General features: G+C 60.0%; 1 protein-coding gene across 1 annotated transcript in view; it reads left to right on the forward strand.

Moving 5' to 3' along the window:
• The window catches only part of DUSP22 (dual specificity phosphatase 22), a 41,875-nt gene extending 27,469 nt beyond the window's left edge, over window positions 1-14,406 (forward strand). Inside the window, exons 5-8 of the mRNA XM_052648692.1 lie at window positions 7,248-7,322; window positions 9,449-9,620; window positions 12,436-12,508; window positions 14,360-14,406. Coding sequence (XP_052504652.1) covers window positions 7,248-7,322; window positions 9,449-9,620; window positions 12,436-12,508; window positions 14,360-14,406 — 367 coding nt within the window. The remainder of the gene's footprint in view (window positions 1-7,247; window positions 7,323-9,448; window positions 9,621-12,435; window positions 12,509-14,359) is intronic.
• The last annotated feature ends 7,627 nt before the right edge of the window (window positions 14,407-22,033 follow it).

Here is a 22,033-nt window from a genome sequence, read left to right on the forward strand (position 1 = left end):
CTGTGTAGTTTGAGGATTTGGGAGTCCAAGAGCTTGTCGGCATTCAGCTTTCGTGGCTCTCAAGCTCTATTGCCTACAAGTCCTATATTACAGAAATGTAGACCGTAAAAAACGTACCCCCTGAAGGTTGTCCACTGCTGAACATCAGCCAGCCTTGGTTTTCCACTGCTGGAGAGCAGAGACATCTCAGGTTATGCCAGAATTTTGTGAGATCCTACCTGTTTGGAGAAGGGGAGAGCATAGTCAGATAGGCTGATGTGGGGAAGACCAGGGGTTGGGGCAGGGCAGGTGGTGCAGGTCAGACCAGGAAGGGGCAGGGGAGCCTGGGTGAGGGGCAGCAGTTCCCACCCAAGGTCGTGTTCCCACACTGACTCTCCATGTTTCACAGGAAAAGTCCATCTTTAAGATTGAAGATGACAGAGGAAAGACTTTACAGGGTCACTAGGAAAACAGTAGTAGCCTGGATATGGGAGGAGGAGAAGTATCAGAGAACTTCCTTGGTTACTAGTCGTGTCGAGAAACAGAAGTGGTTGGAGGGCATGGTGTGTACGGAAGGAAGTGAGCCACTGCCTTTCTCTCGAGACCACAGCAATCTTCTGCCCATGTTTTGGTGGCTATTTTTAGAATGGTTGCTCTGGTCTTATCTCAAACTGAGATTCTGACATGCTGTTGAACTTGTCAATACCTGACTGGCATTCTGACTGTTTGGAGGAGTGTGATTGCCGCACCCCTCAGCATTTGTATTCAGGGCAGATGGCCGCTGTGCTTGGACCACCCTGCCTGCCAGGACTCTCCAGCTTTGGTGCTTTGGAGGGGGCAGCACTGGGCTTGATGTCCAGGGGTGAGGACCCCGACCCTGCCCTGTGCAGACATTAGAAATCTCAGGTTCAAGGCCAGCTCCATCAGCCTTGGGCAGGTCGTTCTAGGCCCCTGAGCCCCAGTTCTCTCATCTGCAAAGGCCTGCCTTAAGCATTTGTGGAGATAAGGCCATGTGTGGAAGTCTTCTCTGTGACCTCCAAGCTCTTTTGAAAACAAGAGTGTGTTTTTGTTCAGAGTGCATTGGTGTGGCCTGAGAGTCACAGGAAGGGCCATTCTGGTGCTCGGGAGGATGTGCCCCAGGAAGGCCAGGGACTGAGGCTGCCGTAGCCTGTCCCCTGACTTCTGGCATCTCCTGGGTCTGCTCAAATCTTCTGGCAAAACCAGCCCAGCGACAGTCAACCTGGGCCCAGAGGACTAGCTCGTAAGATTTGAACTAGTTCTCTCCTGTCCCAAACATGTACAGAGGTCTCGTAAGATGTGTGATTTGCCTTATTTTAACTCTGCTTGTATCTGGATGAGAGGGTGGTCGACAGGTGTGTGCTGCAGTTGGAAAACGGGGTCCAGACCATAGTTCATCAGAGACGGCAGTATGCTCATAGGCTCGCAGGCATGTGGGTGAGTCTTTGGGGAAATGTTTATTTTTGATCCATATAATAGCAGAGCTTACACACAAGCAAGGCTTTGGGTGCATAAGTGTTCATGGCTCTGTAGATGCGTCTTGCTTTAGTGAAGTCCTGTGAAGATGGTGAAGGTAGGCTTGGAATCCGAGTGTAGCTCATGTCTGAAGAGACAGCCTATGGAACACCTTGAGTTTCTCCTTGCCTGTTACAGGTGTTTCATTGGAAAGCACAGCCTGCACTTTACCGGTGAGCATGAATTTGTGATACAGAAAGTCCGCTAACACTGCCAGGCAGAGCCCTTGACTGTGTGGCCTCCTCCCTGAGCTCGTTACTCCCCAGATAGGGGAGTTTGTGAAGGCTGACCGTAAGCCTTCAGTTTCTGTATCCCTGGCCAGTGTAGACAGTCAGGACACAAAGCCTCCTCAGGCTCTGGGACCCGGCTAGAACCAGGGCCCTTCAGGTGAGCAGTTTCTTCTTGGTGCCTAAGAGTTCTTATATTTAGGGACAAAATACATTCTAGAAAACTGTATTGCTCATTCAAACAGATTTTAAAAGTTGTTTCCAACTTAGGATAGGATTTAAGGTTAGTATCCTAAATCTTTCCCCATACATCCCTGTAGGAATTCTTCTTGCTACTTACGTCAGTCAGAAGGCCATGACCTTTGGAGAATCACTGCTCTCAGTCACTGCAGAGGCTCCAGAAAGGTCAGTTTTCTGGCTTGGCCATCTCCTCACAAACTCCCCCTCTGATCTTCCAGGAACTTAAATTGCAGAAACCTGGTTTGAGATGACAGTTAACACACAGAATTTTAGCTCGGTTCCCCCAACCACCCTGCCTCGCAAAGTCAGGAAACATGAAAGTTCAAGGTCTCACAGTGGCGACAACCCCAACCCAGGCCAGTGTGTTCTGCTTGATTTGCAGAATCAGAGGCATCTGGGCTTTGTCTCAGACACACACACCTCCTGCCAGTGCCGACGTGCAGTGGTTGAGTGAACCGAGGCTTCTGGGAGTGTTTGCTTTTGCTTTCTCCGTGTGCTTCCTCGGGCGAGTCATTGTAACCTCGTTCTCTCCTCTGTGAAATGTCTATCTCACACAATTTCTGTAGCTTTAGGTGAGGTGGTGAAAGTGTTTACAGACCCTAAGTGTCTCCAAAGAATTAGCTTCCGTTTCCCGCTTTTTCAGGAAAGGAGTGTTCACGTGTCTTGAGAGGGAGTGGTTGGAGGTATCACTGCTTGTTCATTCTTGTTTTAATATTTTTCAAATTGGTGCCTGTATTTAGACACCATAAGAGAAGGGTTATCATTTTGTCTTCTTCGAGGAGCTGGCAGGTTTGCATCTTCACAGCAGAGCCTTGATGACAACAGAGGCTTGAAAGTCAAGCAGGGTCTAAATTTCTTGGGGTTTTCGTGGGGAGAAGAGGCGCCAGCGAAGCAGAGAGCTTGTAATAAACAGCAGTAGACCCTCCTTGTCTGTCCCACCGCCTGTCTTTCTGTGTGTGTTCCCTTTAGTTTAGCTCATGTCTCTTATACTTCCAGCTCTCTTTCTCTCATTTACATTTTTCTTTGCTGTTAAAAAGCGGTTTTGCACGATCAGAGGTAGGCGGGCCCTGGAGTACTGTCCTATTTCCAGACAGAAATGCACATACGTAACTCCTGAGGACTTTGTAGCAGAAAGGAGAAATGTGTAGAAACTACGTGTTGCTTTCTTTGTAAGATTTCACCTATTCAACTTAAAAACCTAGTTTTTAGTCTTAGACTGTCTCTTGCTTTCTGGGGGTGAAACTGTTCTTTGTGAAATGAAGAGATAGTACGTGGTAGAGAGGGTTTTTTGTTTAATTCTTTCTAAAACGACCTTATCTGGCGCACTGACATGCACACCACGCGTGCTTCGCCTGACTTCGCTCAAGTGTCGGCGGTGCAGGAAACGTAGGACTCGGGGACTCCTCGACAGAAGCACGTTGAAGGCCGCGAGGTCTGCCGGGTGGGGAAGTGTCTCTGTCCTGCTCACCTCGGCTGCGGTGAGAGCTGCACGGTCAGTGCAGGGCCCCGGGGGTGGCGCCAGGGCTGGACGGCTCTACAGGAAGAAGAGCTCGCTGACCTGAGCCGACCCTCCAGAGCCGGCGCCCAGGAGAACACGCCACCCACGTGCTTTGTTTTCAGCATCTTTTCTGAGGAAAAACCCCTGAGGATGCTGGCCTTTCCTGGGCTTTTTCTCCTTTGCTTTCCTATATACATACTGCACACACTTGTATACACACTTGTACACACACATGCACACATGTACACATACTGTGCACACACACTTTTGGACTCTGACGAGGGTCAGGAGAAGCAGCCTGGTCTGTCTCTGCTGGCTTTGGGGTAGCCCAGCTGCCCACATGGTGCTGAGCCAGACCTCCCCCAAGCAGAGTCCTTCCCGCCACAGACCCCTCAGTGGGCGCCACAGCCCACAGGTCCTGCCGTCTTGGAGTGAGAAGTGACTGTTCAGGTTCAGAGGATGCGCGTGGCATGGCGTGGCACGGCTGTGCGGCCCCGTGAAGGTCAGGAAGACCCTGCTGGCTCTGCTCTTGGCCTCTGGGTGGATGCCCTGGCCATGAGGAGGGCCAGCACTGACCGCAGAGGAGGAGCCAGGGGTGGTGGCCGCTGCTGGGCTGTTTGCCAGCCCCACAGGTCCGCTGCACTGATGGAGCTGCACACTCACGTGGGCATGCTTCCTGTGGGTGCACCCTGCCGGCTCTCCGCCGACCGAGCGCACCCCACATCTCTGCGCAGAAGTAAAGGGACAACGTGGAGACCAGGAATAGGGAACCTGCCGCCTGTGGGGGTGTGATTCCATCTGGGCTTCTGCTTTGATCTGGGGTTGAGCAACGCGAGGCCTGAGCCCTGGGGATTTCCCGCGATGGGGGAGGGGCTGCAGTGACCAGGCCTGGGCTCCCGTCATGAGCTTCCTCGGAAATGACCCACCCTGGGGGCCCCGAAAATGCCTGCCTCCTGGCTTTCCTTGGAAGAGGCGATTCTAGGAATGTCTTCTCTGGCGCGGCCTCATGCCCAGTCCTGTCCATGAGTCAGGTTTCACAGTGGGGCTCTGAGCAGGCCCTCCGTCGGCGTCCTGACTCTCCTGCCCTCGTTCCGACGCGGTGGTGGGCAGGAGCCATATGTGGGCTTTTCCTGGACTTGACACCTGATGCAGACAGAGGTGATGGAAGAAAGGCCAGTGGGACCCTCCTCTCACTTCCTCATCTGGGGCCCCTCACATGCTTGCTCTGGGCTCAGGTCAGTCTGCTGACCACACCCCCTCCCTAGGGGTTCAGGAAGGGGGCTCAGCTGTCATCTGTGCAAGATGTCAGTGACCTCACAGGGCTGACACGTCCACAGGAGAAGTCTCTGGCCTGGCGTGGCCTTCACGGTGTATTCTGAGGCCATCCATGTCCTTCACAAGCTCAGGCTACTGTGTCTCGTCTCCTGACTCCCTCTTCCGTTGCTGGTAGGAGGCCCATCCCGCCCACGGAGGACCACAGAGCATGGGCTGCAGTGTGGCGAGTCCTCTCGGGAACCCTGGTGCTGCAGCGTGGCTGGCCTGAGAGACAGGCGCCTGCTCTCGGCCGCCAGCTATAGCAGGCATGGGCCTGGGGTCTGGGCACACGGCCCGGCTGTGGACCTACAGTCAGAGCTGCCCGTCTGCTGGCCTGTCTGCAGGGGAGGCCGTGGTCAGTGGAGCCACTCCTCGGCCACAGGAGAGGCTCAGTGTCCTTAAATTGTGGACTTGTTGATGTCAGGTAGATGGTACTTGGCTGTACATAGCAGGATTGACAGTCTTTTAAGTTATAAAGACATTGATTTACTTCGCTCCCTGCCCAAGACGCACAGGGCAAGCGCTCCAGGTCTGGGCAGTAGCTCCCAGAGCCCCCGTTGCACCCTGAGGCCTGTCGCCTGCGGTCACAGGGCAGCTGGCACAGCTTTGGGCATCAGCTGGCCACCCAGCACCCTGCAGGAAGCCTGAGGCAGAGACCCTCCTTTTGTCAGGAAGGGAGCCCTCCTGGAGCCCAGTCCCAGCCTCCCCTCTGCTTCTCTGTGGCTGGAACTGCTCGGAAGATGGGAGCTTCTGACAGCCTGGGAGGGTGCAGACGGATGAGCCTCCCCCCTTCCCCCCTCCGCCCCCAGCCTCAGCACTTGCCATCAGAAGAGCTCATGCTCAAGGCAGGTTTTACCTGAGATACAGGATGGATGCACCCCACCCTGGACGCTGTGCTCAGTACTGGGCAGCCTGGTCCCTGGGGCCACCACACCCCTCCCTGCCCTCTGCCCGGCCCCTGCTCCAAGGTCTCTGCATGTCGGGGTCACCACGGTGTCTTCCCTTGCTTGTCTTACACCATGTCGGTTTAGGGGTGGCGCTTTAGTGCCCAAGGTCGCCATGTGCACTCACCCTGCGAGCGTGTGTGCACAGGGAGGTCAGCAGAAACACCCTTCACCTCACCCTGCCTTGTGGTCTAGTTGGGTCTCCACTCAGAGTCTGGAGTCTGTGGCTGGGACCCTGGCCCCTCCGCACATGGTAGCCTCAGGCCATGTGAGAGATGCCTGCACCGAAGTCCTCTGTGCCTGCTGCCCGGATCCAGGACACTCAGCTTGCTGAGTTTCTTCTGCAGTCCACACCTGGCTGTGTCTGTGTGCCCCGCCTGAATCCCCTGTTCCTCAGATTCATTCACCCGGTCAGCCTTCATGGAACCGCAGACCTGTGTGTGGCTGCGAACCACGTTCTATTCCTCTCTGAATCTCTCCAGGCTTAGCAGAGTCCCTGCTGCACACTCAGTGCTCAGTAGCTGGTGTGCTTTCAGTCCACGGGCAAAATCCACTTCAAGGCAGGAGACTTGGGAAAGCACAGGCTCTGTAGTTCCCCTCAGAGTTTTCCTCGACCCACCACACGGTCTGGATGACACTGCTGGGCGTGAACCGGGGCGGGAGAAGAGGGCTGCTGAAAAGTGAAAGTGGCTCAGCCATGTTCGACTCTTGCGACCCCATGGACTGTAGCCCACCAGGCTCCTCTGTCCACGGGATTCTCCAGGCAAGAACACTGGAGTGGGTTGCCATTTCCTTCTCCAGGGGATCTTCCCAACCCAGGGATTGAACCTGGGTCTCCTGCACTGCAGGCAGACTCTTTACCGTCTCAGCCGCCGGGGAAGCCATAAAAGCTAAGGGTCCGGAGAAAAGATCGCAGGCTCACGGTCACGTGGGGCCTCAGAGTCTGCGAAGCCCCGTTGCTTTGTGTTTCTATGTCCAGGCCTGTGAAGCCCAGTTCCCACTTCCCAGTAAAGCTAAGGGAAGGCAGGTGACGTTTCCACACCACACGTTCAGTCAGACCCCTCGGGCTTGGGGGCTGCAGTTCTGCCCCAGCCTGGAGGATGGGCAGTCCAGACTTCCTCCCAAAAGGTCAGACGTGAACTGGAGAGCCCACACTGGGTGGGTACCTCCCTCACCTGGTGGGTGGTGAGCAGGTCACTGTGGGGATCACCACCCTGCTGGGTGTTGAGGGGCCCAGACTGACCGTGGGGCTGGGCCGGACCTGCCCCCAACGTCCATGTGGCCCCTGCATGTTTCAGGGGTTCCTTGCAGAGAACTTCCAAAAATCCCAGTGGATGGGCCGTCCCCCCCCCCAGCCTCAGCACTGCGGGTCAGATTCAAAGCCCTGGACAGTGACTGGGATCTGGACCTGTGGACTCAAGACCTTTTCAAGAACCCTCAGCGGGTTTTTCTTTTCCTCATCTGTTGAGTAAAGTAGAGAGATGTCACTTCTCTCTTTTTTCCTCCCCACAGGACGCGACATTTCAAAGAAAGTATTAAATTCATCCATGAGTGCCGCCTCCAGGGCGAGGGCTGCCTGGTTCACTGGTACGTGTGTCCCTGCCCAACAGCGAGGGCCTGCTCTGCCCTGCTCAGGGTCTCCCTGAATGTCCAGCACCCACCCACCTCACCCCGGCTGCGTGTCAGCCATGGTTGGCTTTTGTGCAAAGAGAGCCAAACAGTTGTTCCTTCCTTGTCACTTAGCATTTTCATTTTCTCAGTTAGGTTTTTGCAGGGACTGTCAAGGTTACTGGAAGAAAGGAGCCCCTTTGCCAGCCTCTCCCAACATCCTTTCAGAACTTGGCTCTGCTCAGTAGCCATTCAAAGCACTGTTTCTTGCTGGAGAGTTTTGGCTGCATATGTGGGTGTTTAGCATTGCGTTACTGTCACACCAGAACAACCATCTCTCCTCCATTTACAGATTGGGGCTTTTATGTGTTTGGAGCTCGTACTTGGCTTTAAGCAGAGCTGAACAGACTTTTAAAATTCAGCAGGTCTATGCAGCTGTTGCCTGCATTCACACACCGTGTGTGTGGTATAAACACATACACCTGTGTACACGTTCTGTGGTGAAGGCTGCTGCTGGGCGCAGACCCCAAGGACAGTGCCCCCTGCCTGGCACAGCCAAGCGCTCAGAGCCCTGCGGGCCCTCATTGCATCACTGCCAGCGCTCCTGTCATTAAAGCACAGATCAAACAGGCCCCCTCGCTCCTGAGTGAGGTTCATTCTGGGTTCACGAGGGAATCTCAGTCATCTGAGTTCCCCCAAGGAAGCTGCTGTTGCGGGGAAGGCTCTGCAGAGTCGCACAGCCCACCTCTGGGGGTGTTGCTGCCCCACGGAGGGCTGAGGGGCCTGCCGGTGGACCAGGGGAGCCTCATGGAACCCCCAGTCGGGCAGAGGGCACTGGGGGACTGCCTGTTTTAACAGTGTTGTTCTGCAGTCTTATGCACTTGAAACTGTGGATTTTCATTTTACTTTTAAGAAGAGCAGGATGTGTAATAAACACAAAGGGCAGGTTTGTGAGGTTCCCTTGCATTTGCTCCAGCACTCTGCAGTGCAGCCAGAGCTGTTTTGGGGGGTGAACATCTCCCCAACTGCACCCCAAGAGGATGTGAGTTTTTTAAAAGATTTATCAGTATTTCTGATATACAGCCCAAGGGAAGAACCACTACTTGAGAGTGGTTTTTATTGTTATTTATATTTGAATAAGTGCAGGGCTGATATTCTAGGAATTCGTGTTTCATTTGGTTGTGTCAATCTGAAGATAAGCTTTTCTAAAAATGAGAAATTTGCTGAACTTCCCCATCTTAAACCGTTGCTGAGCACTCCAAGTCTGACGTAGCACAACCTCTCTGTGACCGCCTAAATTTGCATGCACATTTAAAATTGGTCCCCTTATTCAGCCTGCTGGAGAAAACTGGCCATTATCACCTGCAGAGCGTCCCCACCCCCACCCCCCAGAGCACGTGGAGTGTGCCACGCGGGTACTCTGCTTGGGTCTGTGGAGATCAGAGAATGTTGGGTAAGGGCGTCTGTATTTAATGAGTTTTTTAAGTGATAACCATTATGTGCCTAAGAAAGTGTTAGTCACTCAGTCATGTCCGACTCTTTGCGATCTCATGAACTGTTGCCCAGAAGGCTCCTCTATCCATGGGATTTTCCAGGCAAGAATATTGGAGTGGGTTACCATTTCTTCCTCTAGGGGATCTTCCCAACCCAGGGATCAAACCCGGGTCTCTTCCACTGCAGACAGATTCTTTACTCTGAACCACCAGGGAAGAGGTACCTAAGAAAATCAGACTTTAAAAGTGTGAAGCTGTCTGAATGGCTGCGGTTATAACTGACTTATTGCTGGGTTCCTGGACCCTTCAAGTTCCCAGATGTCCTCTCGCTACTTTTCTGTCCAGGGAACGGGGACTATCTGAAGGGGAGGTCAGGAGAAAGAGAATCCTAACACGAAGTGTCTGGAGCCAGTAGACAGCCGACCGAGACTGAGGCCACGTGGGGGAGGAGTGCCCGAGACCCTAGTGTGGTAAAGCAGAGGGAGCTGGTATGCGTCCGAGTGATTTCCGAGGACACACTGGCTAGCTGCCCACTCATAACCGAGGACAGGCAGCTTCCCAGATGAGTCTGCTGACTGCCCCTTGCCATACTGTATGGCTCTCAACTTGCAGCCTGGCGGGCGTCTCCAGGAGCGTGACCCTGGTGGTCGCCTATATCATGACGGTCACCGACTTTGGCTGGGAGGACGCCCTGCACACCGTGCGCGCAGGCAGGTCATGTGCCAACCCCAACCTGGGCTTCCAGAAGCAGCTGCAGGAGTTTGAGGAGCTCCAGGTCCACCAGGTAACTGCACTCCACCTTCGCCCCCAGGCGGGATGGCTCACAGTCTCCCTCCAGCCTCTCGCGGCCGCCCCGCCTTCCACAGACCCCAGGTTAGCTTCTGCTTCTCTGCCTGGGGGTCGAGTGCTGTCACCTTGACCAGGCTGGCTTTCACGTCCTCAGGCCAAAGCCTAGAAGTCATTCTGTCGCTTGGCGCCCACTGGACACCTCAGAGCTGACTGAGGCCACGTGCAGGCCCCGCACCGCTGAGTGAGGGCGCGGGGCAGGCCGGTGAGGGCGCCAGCTGGTGAGGGCGCCAGGCGGGCCTGTGAGGGCGCGGGGAAGGCTGGTGAGGGCGCGGGGGTCCGGGCCTGTGAGGGCGCCGGGCGGGCCTGTGAGGGCGCGGGGGTCCGGGCCTGTGAGGGCGCCGGGCGGGCCTGTGAGGGCGCGGGGGTCTGGGCCGCTGAGGGCGCGGGGCAGGCTGGTGAGGGCGTGGGGGTCCGGGCCTGTGAGGGCACCGGGCGGGCCTGTGAGGGCGCGGGGGTCCGGGCCTGTGAGGGCGCCGGGCGGGCCTGTGAGGGCGCCGGGCGGGCCGGTGGGGGCGCGGGGGTCCGGGCCGCTGAGGGCGCGGGGCAGGCTGGTGAGGGCGCCGGGCGGGCCTGTGAGGGCGCGGGGCGGGCCTGTGAGGGCGCCGGGCGGGCCGGTGAGGGCGCCGGGGTCCGGGCCGGTGAGGGCGCGGGGGTCCGGGCCGGTGAGGGCACCGGGCGGGCCGGTGAGGGCGCGGGGGTCCGGGCCGGTGAGGGCGCCGGGCGGGCCGGTGAGGGCACCGGGCGGGCCTGTGAGGGCGCGGGGGTCCGGGCCTGTGAGGGCGCCGGGCGGGCCGGTGGGGGCGCGGGGGTCCGGGCCTGTGAGGGCGCCGGGCAGGCTGGTGAGGGCGCCGGGCGGGCCGGTGAGGGCGTGGGGGTCCGGGCCTGTGAGGGCACCGGGCGGGCCTGTGAGGGTGCGGGGGTCCGGGCCTGTGAGGGTCCGGGCCTGTGAGGGCGCCAGGCGGGCCTGTGAGAGCACCGGGCGGGCCTGTGAGGGCGCGGGGGTCCGGGCCTGTGAGGGTCCGGGCCTGTGAGGGCGCCAGGCGGGCCTGTGAGGGCACCGGGCGGGCCTGTGAGGGTGCAGGGGTCCGGGCCTGTGAGGGTCTGGGCCTGTGAGGGCGCTGGGCGGGCCTGTGAGGGCGCCGGGCGGGCCTGTGAGGGCGCGGGGGTCCGGGCCTGTGAGGGTGCGGGGGTCCGGGCCTGTGAGGGCACCGGGCGGGCCGGTGAGGGCGCGGGGGTCCGGGCCGGTGAGGGCGCGGGGGTCCGGGCCTGTGAGGGCACCGGGCGGGCCTGTGAGGGTGCGGGGGTCCGGGCCTGTGAGGGCACCGGGCGGGCCGGTGAGGGCGCGGGGGTCCGGGCCTGTGAGGGCACCGGGCGGGCCTGTGAGGGCGCCGGGCGGGCCGGTGAGGGCACCGGGCGGGCCTGTGAGGGCACCGGGCGGGCCTGTGAGGGTGCGGGGGTCCGGGCCTGTGAGTGTCTGGGCCTGTGAGGGCGTCAGGCGGGCCTGTGAGGGCACCGGGCGGGCCTGTGAGGGCACCGGGCGGGCCGGTGAGGGCGCGGGGGTCCGGGCCGGTGAGGGCGCGGGGGTCCGGGCCTGTGAGGGCACCGGGCGGGCCGGTGAGGGCGCGGGGGTCCGGGCCGGTGAGGGCGCCGGGCGGGCCTGTGAGGGCGCGGGGGTCTGGGCCGCTGAGGGCGCGGGGCAGGCTGGTGAGGGCGTGGGGGTCCGGGCCTGTGAGGGCACCGGGCGGGCCTGTGAGGGCGCGGGGGTCCGGGCCTGTGAGGGCGCCGGGCGGGCCTGTGAGGGCGCCGGGCGGGCCGGTGGGGGCGCGGGGGTCCGGGCCGCTGAGGGCGCGGGGCAGGCTGGTGAGGGCGCCGGGCGGGCCTGTGAGGGCGCGGGGCGGGCCTGTGAGGGCGCCGGGCGGGCCGGTGAGGGCGCCGGGGTCCGGGCCGGTGAGGGCGCGGGGGTCCGGGCCGGTGAGGGCACCGGGCGGGCCGGTGAGGGCGCGGGGGTCCGGGCCGGTGAGGGCGCCGGGCGGGCCGGTGAGGGCACCGGGCGGGCCTGTGAGGGCGCGGGGGTCCGGGCCTGTGAGGGCGCCGGGCGGGCCGGTGGGGGCGCGGGGGTCCGGGCCTGTGAGGGCGCCGGGCAGGCTGGTGAGGGCGCCGGGCGGGCCGGTGAGGGCGTGGGGGTCCGGGCCTGTGAGGGCACCGGGCGGGCCTGTGAGGGTGCGGGGGTCCGGGCCTGTGAGGGTCCGGGCCTGTGAGGGCGCCAGGCGGGCCTGTGAGAGCACCGGGCGGGCCTGTGAGGGCGCGGGGGTCCGGGCCTGTGAGGGTCCGGGCCTGTGAGGGCGCCAGGCGGGCCTGTGAGGGCACCGGGCGGGCCTGTGAGGGCGCGGGGGTCCGGGCCGGTGAGGGCGCGGGGGTCCGGGCCTGTGAGGGCACCGGGCGGGCCTGTGAGGGCGCGGGGGTCCGGGCCGGTGAGGGCACCGGGCGGGCCTGTGAGGGCGCGGGGTCCGGGCCTGTGAGGGCGCCGGGCGGGCCGGTGGGGGCGCGGGGGTCCGGGCCTGTGAGGGCGCGGGGGTCCGGGCCTGTGAGGGCACCGGGCGGGCCTGTGAGGGCGCGGGGGTCCGGGCCGGTGAGGGCACCGGGCGGGCCTGTGAGGGCGCGGGGTCCGGGCCTGTGAGGGCGCCGGGCGGGCCGGTGGGGGCGCGGGGGTCCGGGCCGCGCCGGGTGCCGCCCCGCTGTCGCCTCCCCAGTTCCGCCAGTGGCTGAGGGAGGAGTACGGCGAGAGCCCGCTGTGGGACGCCGAGGAGGCCAGGAGCATTCTGGGTAAATACAAGGAGCAGGGGCGCGCGGAGCCCCCGGCGGGCGCGCGGCACTGGGCCGGCCTGCTGGGCCCTCCCCCGCTGGCCTACGGCAGCTACGCCCCGGGAGACTTAGCCAGCACCGCTGACGCCTTCCGCCGACCTCTCGTCACTGGCTGGCCTGAGGACCGGACGCGGGTGTCCAGTGGATCCAGGCTCCTCTCGAGAGCCCCGAGCCGCCCCCCAGCTTCTGTGCTGCCAGACTCTGCTGACTGTCATGCCCACGGGCGAGCCGGGGTGTGTGTGACACGGGTGTGTGTGTGACACAGGTGTGTGTACACAAGTGTGCAGGGTGTGTGACACGGGTGTGATGTGTGTGTGCACAGGTGTGGGATATGTGTGTGAGACATGGGTGTGGTAGGGGTGTGATAGCACATTTGCACACAGGTGTGGGTGTTGACATGGGGGTGTGTGTGTGACACGGGGGTGTGTGCACACGGGGGTGTATACATGGATGGGGGTGTATACATGGATGTGTGTGACCCGGGGGTGTGCGTGTTGGGGTATCATCATGAAGGCCACACTCCCCAGACTGATCTTGTGGCCTTTCCTCGTCTGAGACCCACTGGGCGGCATTGGGAGGTGACTGTGGAGAAGCTCTTCTCCAGAGCATCCTGGGCCTGCGAGCAGACAGCGAGGAGACCCCTGCGGCCGTGGGGGCAGCCTCCTGAGGGTGGTCCTGGGGTGTGGAGGGGTGAGCAAGCCTCCCTCTTGCCAGCCCTGCTCAGCCCTGCCCTTCTCAGAGTCCTACTTGACTCTGTCCACCTGCACTGGTGTGGTGTGGGGAGCACCCCAGACGCCCGCCCTCAGCTCTCGTCCAGCTCCCCCCTCCCGGCCTGCTGCCGCCCTCTTCCTGGGCCTCTTCACAAGGCATGCATGCACCTTTGGGATTTGGGAAGAAAGAGTAGTTATCAGGCACGGTCACAGTTTGCATTTATTGGGAAGAAAGAGTAGTTATCAGGCACGGTCACAGTTTGCATTTACGAATATGTTTAAATGCCTGTGAACTCATTAAGCACCTCTGTCTGCCGTGGATGTGAGATGATCTCAGCTACCTCATTAAATGGTCTCTGAAAAGCTGTTTCTCATCTTTCCAGTTGTCTCTGCAGCCTTGTGCTAAAGTGTGTGGTCGCAGTTGCTTTGGAAGCCAGAGGGAGAGGAGTGCGTCTCTGGGCTGCTCGAAGCTTCCGACTCGGGCTTTGGGAGCGCCTGGTGGTGGGTGATTCTGACGCCGGGCTGTGCTGGGTGAGACCCACAGTGTGGCCTTGGGTGTGGCCCTTTGTGTCGACCCACGTGGTTTAAGCACTCAGAGCTATGCGAAAAAACATGCTCGGCCTCTCCCTATAAAGCTTTCTCTGAACCCCACCACGGAAGGAACCCTGAGTAAGAACAGCTTTCCCTGCCTTCAAAGGGTGGGCCCAGATGAACCCCTGGGCCCCACACGTGTGCAGAGGGCAGGCCCAGATGAAGCCCTGGGGCCCCACACGTGTGCAGAGGGCAGGCCCAGATGAAGCCCTGGGCCCCTACATGTGTGCAGAGAACGGGCCCAGTGAGCCCTGGGGGCCCCACAAGTGTGCAGACCCCAGCTGGACAGCGGGGAAGGGAAGCCTGGCTGCGAGTTCCCCACCAATAGCCGAGACAGTTTGCTCTAAAGTAATTTTTTCCTTAAGCCAAAAAGGAATGTGAATATGTGAACAGGAGTGTTTAGGAATCAGCGTGAATGCTTCCGTGCCTGCTTAGTGTGAATGTCCGGATGCATTCTTGCCCCTGAAATGCTGTTTCAGTGCTTGTCCCCTGTGGCGTTCTTTCTCCACAGCCACCCCAGGCATTCTGAGGTCCTGGCCCTTTCTCAGAAGACCATAGCGCACCTGAGACACTGCCAGAGCTTAGGTGCTGCCGGAAGAAGAGCAACCAGAGTCCAGCTTAGGTGTCCAGACGCCATGTGCGAGCACGCACTTCGTTGCTTCACACTGGGAGCTATGCACCCTCTTTGACAGGAGAACAATTTTGGCCTAATTCCTTGTTTGCTGGAAGCTGTGCTGCCCCCAGGCTGTCTCAGGGCCCTGCCGGGCGCACCCTGCTCCTCGGGACTGTCTCTCGGGCTGTGTGGCCCCAGGCACCTCCCCATCCTCAACCCCGGGTATGGAGCCCACGTGCTCCTGCCACAGGCACCACGAGGCGGGTTTGGGGGCTGCCCTGCTGTGTTTTAAGGCCACTGCCCTCCTCCAGAAGGGAGTGTACTGGTAACAGGAGACGAGAGCTCCCTTCCCCGAGCAGCGGGTGCCCTGTGAGCAGGGGGACATTGGAGAGGGGGTGCGCCGGGCTCCTCAGGGACTTCCCCTCATTCCAAGCTCGGCTTCAATCCAAGAATGTTAACTGGTGTGGACAGCAGTTTAAGACAGTTTCCCAGTGTTTTCTCATCTAACTAGCGGGGGGTGGGGGGCGCGGGGGTTGGGTGGAAGGAAATGTGATTTTTGCTTAAAGGAGAGGTTTGGCTAAATGGAGGCAATCGAGGGCTCGTTGGCTGAGGGAGGCTTGGCCCGTGCCCTGAGTGTCCAAGGCCGACGCGCTCCTGCCATGGGGTCAGAGAGCACCCTGTGCCGGAGCAGGCCTGATAGGTGTGGGATGATGGGTGTTAAAAATGCTAATTCTGACTCGGCAGGCCTGCCCGGGGGACGCACAGCTGGTCCCTGTGTAGCTGCTGGGCCTCGAGGCCTGAGGGTCCCCCAGGACCCGCCTGTGGGTGAGGGCAGGGGCAGAGCCTCGGAAGACCCGGGCTGAGCACAGGGCGTGAGGAAACAGCGGCAGGATGGCTCCTGTTGGGACCCCGCTGCTCGTGGCGCCAACAACAGCCGCCTAGTGACTGGTGCTCTGCAGGTCACACACTGCCCCGTGAAGCTTGTAAACCACAGAGCAGATATTTCATTCACTCGAGGCTCAGAGAGGCCAAGGAACTCACCGGAAACTGCAGATCTTAGTGCGCTTTGCCTGAGCCTGGTCTTCTGGTCCTGAGTCAGTGTCAGGGTGAGCGGGAGGAGGGAGCAGTGCCCCAACCCTCAGTCTCAGGGGCTTGTGAGGCTGGCCCAGGGCCCAGGGGAGCTGGCAGCCCCGTGTTCACTCTGAGCACAGCTTCCGGCCTGCTCCCCCAGCCTCTCAGGGGGTGGTTTGGGGCGTGGTGGGTGGTAGGCAATTCCTGTCCTCACCAAAAGCTCATAGACATTTCCACTGGGATGGTGTTGACCACACTTAAATGTTAGAGGTAGAGGCCCTTCTCCATTGAAGCCCAGACAGGTATTTAGTTTACATGGAAGGGGAAGGTGACCCACCTGCCTCAAGGCGGAGCAGGTCGTGGCCCTGGCAGCTTCCTTAGGCTCTCTTTTCTGTGATCTCCTCCGAGCGCAGGTATGTCCAGCCTGGTCTCAGAACTGTGGCCGATGGTGGAGGAGGCCTGCACTGCTTCTGTTTGTTCAGTCTCTTGCTGGTTCACTTGAGAAATGCTTGTCCATCCCGGTAGGTGCTCTGGGACCCAGGCAGGACGCACAGACCCGCCCTGAGTCTCAGAAACAAAGGCTGGTGGTGCTGACAGTTGGGAAGCCGGCCATGAGCACTAGTGTAGGTGCTCCTGGCGCTCTGTTTGGGAGGAAACAGGCCATCCCGGCGCAGGGTGAGTGTCGTGTCCTGGGAAGGCGTCCCAGAGACGGAGGCTGGAGCCCAGGTGCAGGAGTGGCTGCACAGGGGAGGGGAGTCTGGCGGGGCCAGCACATAAGCAGGAGAGAAGGCTCGGCCACTGTGTGACCGGGCGAGTGTGGCATGCACGGCGGTGACCGGGCAGACGCAGGCCCAGGCTCTCCATCTGTGTGGTGCTGCCATATAGCGACTGGTTGGCTCAACGAGCCCTGGAGCTGCAGGGCTGGTCCCAACATGGAGCCTTGCGAGCGTGTGGACGCCGTCCTGTGGACACTGCGGGGGGCTTGCCAGGCGTTCTGGGTGAGCAGGCACTGTGATGGGTGTGGGGGAGGGTGGACAGGCCACGGTGGGGACTGCTCAGGGGGCCGCTATCACGGCTGTCCAGGTGATCATCACAGCCCGGGGCGGGGCTGTGGGTGGAGATGAACAGGCCCAAGGGAGCGAGGGGGCTTAGGGAGGCTGAGGGTGGGCAGCTGCTCCGGGGCTGGGCCTCTGGGTCAGCCCTCTGGGTCGGCCTCTTCCGCAGTGGGCTCTACCGCGTTGAGGGCAGACTGAACGGGGCTGCCAGCCTGCGGGGTCGGCGGGGCTGCCCCCGCTGGGACCCAGCTTTGCAGACGAGGTGCTTAAGTCTGTCCATGAACCCGGAACTGACTCCCAGGAGCTAGACTTGTGATGATTAACATCCAATTTAGATATCCAATTTATTAATTTATTGTGAAAGAGAAAATACTGGGTTAATAAAGACTTATTTTACCCCCTAACTAGGTTGTCTTTCATTACCGGATTTTTGGGAGCCAGTGTGCTCTACACCTTAACAGACACGATGCTCTAAGTTAAATATATCTCAATAAAGCTGAGAAAAAGAGTAAAGCATCTTGTGAACTGGTCCTGAGACATCACCCTGCCCTCCTGATGTGGTCCTGACAGATGCTGTTGCCGTGGCGCCCGGGAGCACCTGTGCAGCCTCCAGCCGCAGAGGTCTCTGTCTGGCCCCCGGCAGCCGCCCCGGTGCGTGCTCCTCTGCGCACACTGGCTCTCTCAGGGTGCCTCTCTAACCTTTGTCAAGCAAGCTTCTCCCTGGCAACGGTCCCCGCAGGGCCTTAGTATTTATGGCGTGCTGGCTCCCCAGGTCTGTCCCAGCAGGGACCCCCGCTTCCAACTTGCGGGGCTGCTCCTGTTGCTGCTGCTCAGAGACAGCCTGCGAACCCCTGTGTGTGCACTGCTGTGTCTTAGAGGGCTCCCCAGCCTTCAGGGGCGTCACGTGTGCAAAGCCAAGGGTCGTGTCAAGCCCAGGTGGCTTGGGCAGCAAGGGGAGATCAGAGCTGCTCATGACCTGCCGCCCTGCACACCAGCATCTAGTCTTGAAAACAGGGAAACACTCAGACACAAAATCCTGTGGTCCCATGTTAGGCGACCCCTCCCTGCCGACACTGAGTTATTAATAATTTTATCAAGAATGTGCTTTCAACATGCCTGTATTTATAGATGTGCTTAACAAGAAATCACCGAGACCTCGGAGGGAAGTTCCTCTTCCCTTTCCTTTTCATTGCCCAGAGGAAGGGAGAAAAAAGAACAGCAGTCTCTGACTTGTCCCTGAGGCTTGAGGACGTTCACTGTCCCTTCTGAGGATGCACTGGGGTCTCCTTGGGCTGTCAGGGGCTTGAATTCAGGGGTGCGGCTGCATTTCAGGGGCACGTTTGCCCTCTCATTTCCTCCCAGCTGCAGTGACGGGCTGTGACATTTCGGCCAGGAGCGGGGTTAGCATTCTCTCCCACCCCCGATGCCCCCACCTCGACAAGGGCTGCAGGGCTGGGCTGGGCTCGCCATCCACGGCTGAACACCTGCAGGTCTGGGGTATTTTGGCTCCAGGTGAGGTCGATTACGAGGAGATAGCCTTCTGCGGTTCCCTTTCCTAAAGCCTATGGTTCAGTTTGAGAGGATGTGAGGGGCAGCGTCGACCAGCGAGGGAGCCAGGCCGCCCGTGCGTGGACAGCCTTACGGCGTCCTTCGTACCAGGCCTGTTTAGGAGACCCAGGCACAGCGGGGGGCTGAATCGGGGGAGCAGCCCCTCTCGGGGTGGCAGGATGGTTTCTGGAGACAGTGCGGGTCACGCCAGGTGTGGTTGGTGAGCTGGACCCAGGCAGGCGCCCAGCTCAGGCGCTCTGTGCACACAGCTGTGCGCTTCCCTCAGAGTCCACTCGCCCCCGGACGCGGCAAGACCAGCACAAAGAGGAACCACGCTCCCTGGCGAGCGGGCCTGCTCCATCCTCTGCCAGTCACTCTGGGTTTCCCCGGGGCACTGATGGCAGCCTGTTTAGAACAGAAGAATCAAGAGGCCTCCACGTGTGCCCCAGAGAAATGCCACCTTCTGCTTTGCAAAGGGTGCGCCCTTCACAGCAAGAGGCCGCAGGCACCCAGCTTCCTCAGAAGGGCGTCCAGAGAGGCCCCTCCTGCGGGATGTTCTGTTCCCCCGGTGTGTGTGCAGCACACAGCGGCCGTGACAGGGCGGCAGGCAGGAAGGCGTGAGGCCAACTCCGTCTTGGGGGCGCAGGGGGCGTCTGGCTTCCCACGGCACAGCGTCCCCTCCTGCCTCGTCCACCGCCGGGAGCTCGGAGCTGCGGGTCCTGATGTGTAGTTGGGGTGGCGGTGGTGCGGGGCAGGGAGAGTGCGGCATGGGCTGGAAACCAAGTGGCCGGCAGGGTCCTGGAGTCTCTGGAACACCTGGGGAAGCCCCGAGGAGGCAGCTCCCTCCCGTGGAGAGCCTCTCCATGGGGAGACTGGCGTGAAGGAAGCCCCCGGGAGAGCTGGGGTGGGGCTGGCCGGCGCCCTGCTGCCCTAGGGACCCCCTTGTGCACCCTGCCTCCCATCTGGAGGCCAGCGTGGCCAGCCTCTGGAGGGCCAGCGGCCACTGAGCACCTTGTGTGTGGTGCTGCCCTGAAGGCACCCCTCTCAGCAGTCCCGTCACAGGGACTTTACTGTTACCCCAGGTTTTGGAGGAAGAGGCAGATTCTAGAGAACTTGAGTGTTGCCCAGTCTCAGGTCAGAAAGTGGCTGTGTGAGCCTGGAGCCCTGGAGCCTGACCAGCCGCCCCAAGGTCGTCTCCCTTCTGAACACCAGCGTCCCTGGAGGCGCGGGCATCCCTGCTGGCGTGCTCTTAGGAGGCCGTGTGGGGAGCGGCCAGCACCCGGTGAGACCTGTGGTGTCAAGAAGTACGGAGGGCTGCATCCCGTCCTGACTCCCAAACCCGAAGCGCAGCCGCCTGGCGGGCGTCCTGCTCGCTGTGGGCCAGACTCCGTCCCCCTGGCCAGGCCCTCCACAGGGGAGGGCCGGTGACCCCGTGACAGGACGGAGGACGCGCCCCCGGCTTCTAAGAAGTGTAAGTGTGGGCAGCTGGTGCTGAAAGTGGGTTCCGGAGAGAGGAGCCCGGTCGCCTGCACGCTCTGCGCCAGCAGCGTGGTGTCGGGAACCGGCCTGTGACTCACCGCCCTCATCTTTAGAAACTGTCCCTGAAGCATCCATGCCTCCTGGTGGGGCCCCGACCTGTACTTTCCCGTGGCTCACCTGGACGAATGACCCCCTCCAAGGGAAGGCCAGCAGGGTCAGGAGTCATCTGATGTCTGCTGGGAACCGTCCCCTGCCCCCTGAAGGTGGGGCAGGACCTCGGTCAGGCCTCGGTCAGCCCCGGTGCCCACCTGCGCAGGTGCCCGGGATTGCCTGGGGGAGGGGAGGAGCACAGCTTGGCAGCCCTGCTTTCAGAGGCTTTTCGGTTGATCTGGAGACAGGAGGCAGTCACTCCAGAATGTTCTGTGAACAAACACGCTTAGAAGCACAAGTGCAGGCCAAGAGGGTCCCCGGTGCAGGGTATGCTGGCTGTGGATGGAAGCTGGGGGAGGGGCAGTGACGAGCATGCGGGATGGGGGTGGGGGGACAGGGGCTCGGGCATGGCTGGGCCACCTGAAGGCAGACGTGTGGAGGCTGTGACTCACAGGCAGGGTGGGCTGGAGGCAGGGACTAGAGCTGTTGTGGGGGTGGATGTCCCATGGGATGCCCACAGGCCCTTCCCAAAAACCAATCCACCAGGCAAGGTGGTGGGCGCAGGTCAGTCCCCGGCACCTTGACGTGGCGGCAGGCAGTGCCGGTTTGGCTTCCCCAGAGCAGAAAACGTCAGGTGCCAGAAGTGACTGGCGGGGCAGCCCCTGCGGACAGAGGGCTGTTGGGCCGCAGAGGTTCAGGTGGGAGAGCCCAGGAGAGAGCATGGGCACCCTGGGGCACCTGGCGCCGAGGTGTGACCCTCAGAGGAACTTCTGCACGGAGTCCCCGTCGGGGGCTGCCGGGACTCCTCACCCGAACTCCAGGCTCCAGTCCTGGCGCTTCCGGGCTGCGTGGTCACCGGATGCCCCTGGCGACCTGAGTGCCCGCCCCGCCCCCAGCACCGGGACTCGGGAGCTGGGGTCCTTGCGCCCCGGCCGCAACCCCGCCACTCCTGCTGGAGGGGGAGACACACCGGCTGCAGAGCACTGATGACGCGTGCCTCGTGGTAATGAACAGCCACGGTTCGTGTGTCTCCCGTTACCACCGAGAGCCCGCAGTCCTGAGCCGGACGAGCACCAAGAGACCCCTCCTCCCAAACTTCTGTGGGTGGTCTAGGTCTCAGTGACCACTGTGTGTGTGCCGCAGATTAATAAGATGATGGCAACCTCAGACATGGTCGTTTTAAATACATACCCTTTAATTAACAGTGTCTTCTACATGGACGCGAACATGGAGAACTTCCGACTAACAGACAGCACCGGCAGAGAGAGAATAAGCTAGTCTTAGTTTTGTCCTTTTCTTTCTCAGTAAATTCAGAAAATGGCTTTCCTGGTGGCTCAGACACTAAAGAATCTGCCTGCAATGTGGGAGACCTGCGTTCGATTCCTGGGTGGGGAAGATCCCCTGGAGGAGGGCATGGCAGCCCACTCCAGTGTTCTTGCCTGCAGAGTCCCATGGACAGAGGAGCCTGGTGGGCTGCCGTCCACGGGGTCGCAGAGGGTCGGACAGGACAGAGCCATTAACACTTCACTTTCAGAAAGACTTGGGATCTGAGCCCCGTGGGGGAATTTGGTCCCTAAATGCAGAGTAGGTTTGAAATAATCAAGGGCAGCCCCTCTGTACAGTTACCTGCCTAAACGACATTGGGACCAGGAGGCATTTGAAAGCCACCAGAATTGGTCCCAAAGAAGCACAGTAGCTGCTGCGTTCAGTAGTGTCCGACTCTTTGTGACCTTTTGGACTGTAGCCCACCAGGCTCCGCTGGCCATAGGGTTCTCCAGGCAAGAATACTAGAGTGGGTTGCCATATCTTCCTCCAGAGGATCTTCCCGATCCAGGAATCGAACCCAGGTCTCCCACATTGCAGGTGGATTCTTTACTGTCTGAGCCTCCAGGAGAGAACTATGGACTTGCTGTTAATGGAATTTGACATCAAATGGGATTTCTATGAATCTCTCCCAATCTTATCCTTTTAACACTTTTCCTATTTGTTGCTTAACATAAAAGAAAAATTTCAAAATTAAAGCACAAGTGGTCTGTGATCAATGATGAGTAAAGATAGGCTGAAAATCTGACATGAAGAGAAATTTAGCTTTGACACAATCATCTACAAATTTGCAAAAGTTAAAGCTTTAAAACAGATTGTAATTACTCATTAATGTGAAGGACCAACACAGAGATATATATGCATTTTCCCATTTTTCAAAATATATTTTTATTGCAATTGAAAGTCCATGACTTTTTCTATCCTTTTTACTGTGACGTTTATTTTA

This window comes from Budorcas taxicolor, chromosome 11 (genome assembly GCF_023091745.1).
Source record: "Budorcas taxicolor isolate Tak-1 chromosome 11, Takin1.1, whole genome shotgun sequence".
Classification (NCBI taxonomy): Eukaryota; Metazoa; Chordata; class Mammalia; order Artiodactyla; family Bovidae; genus Budorcas; species Budorcas taxicolor.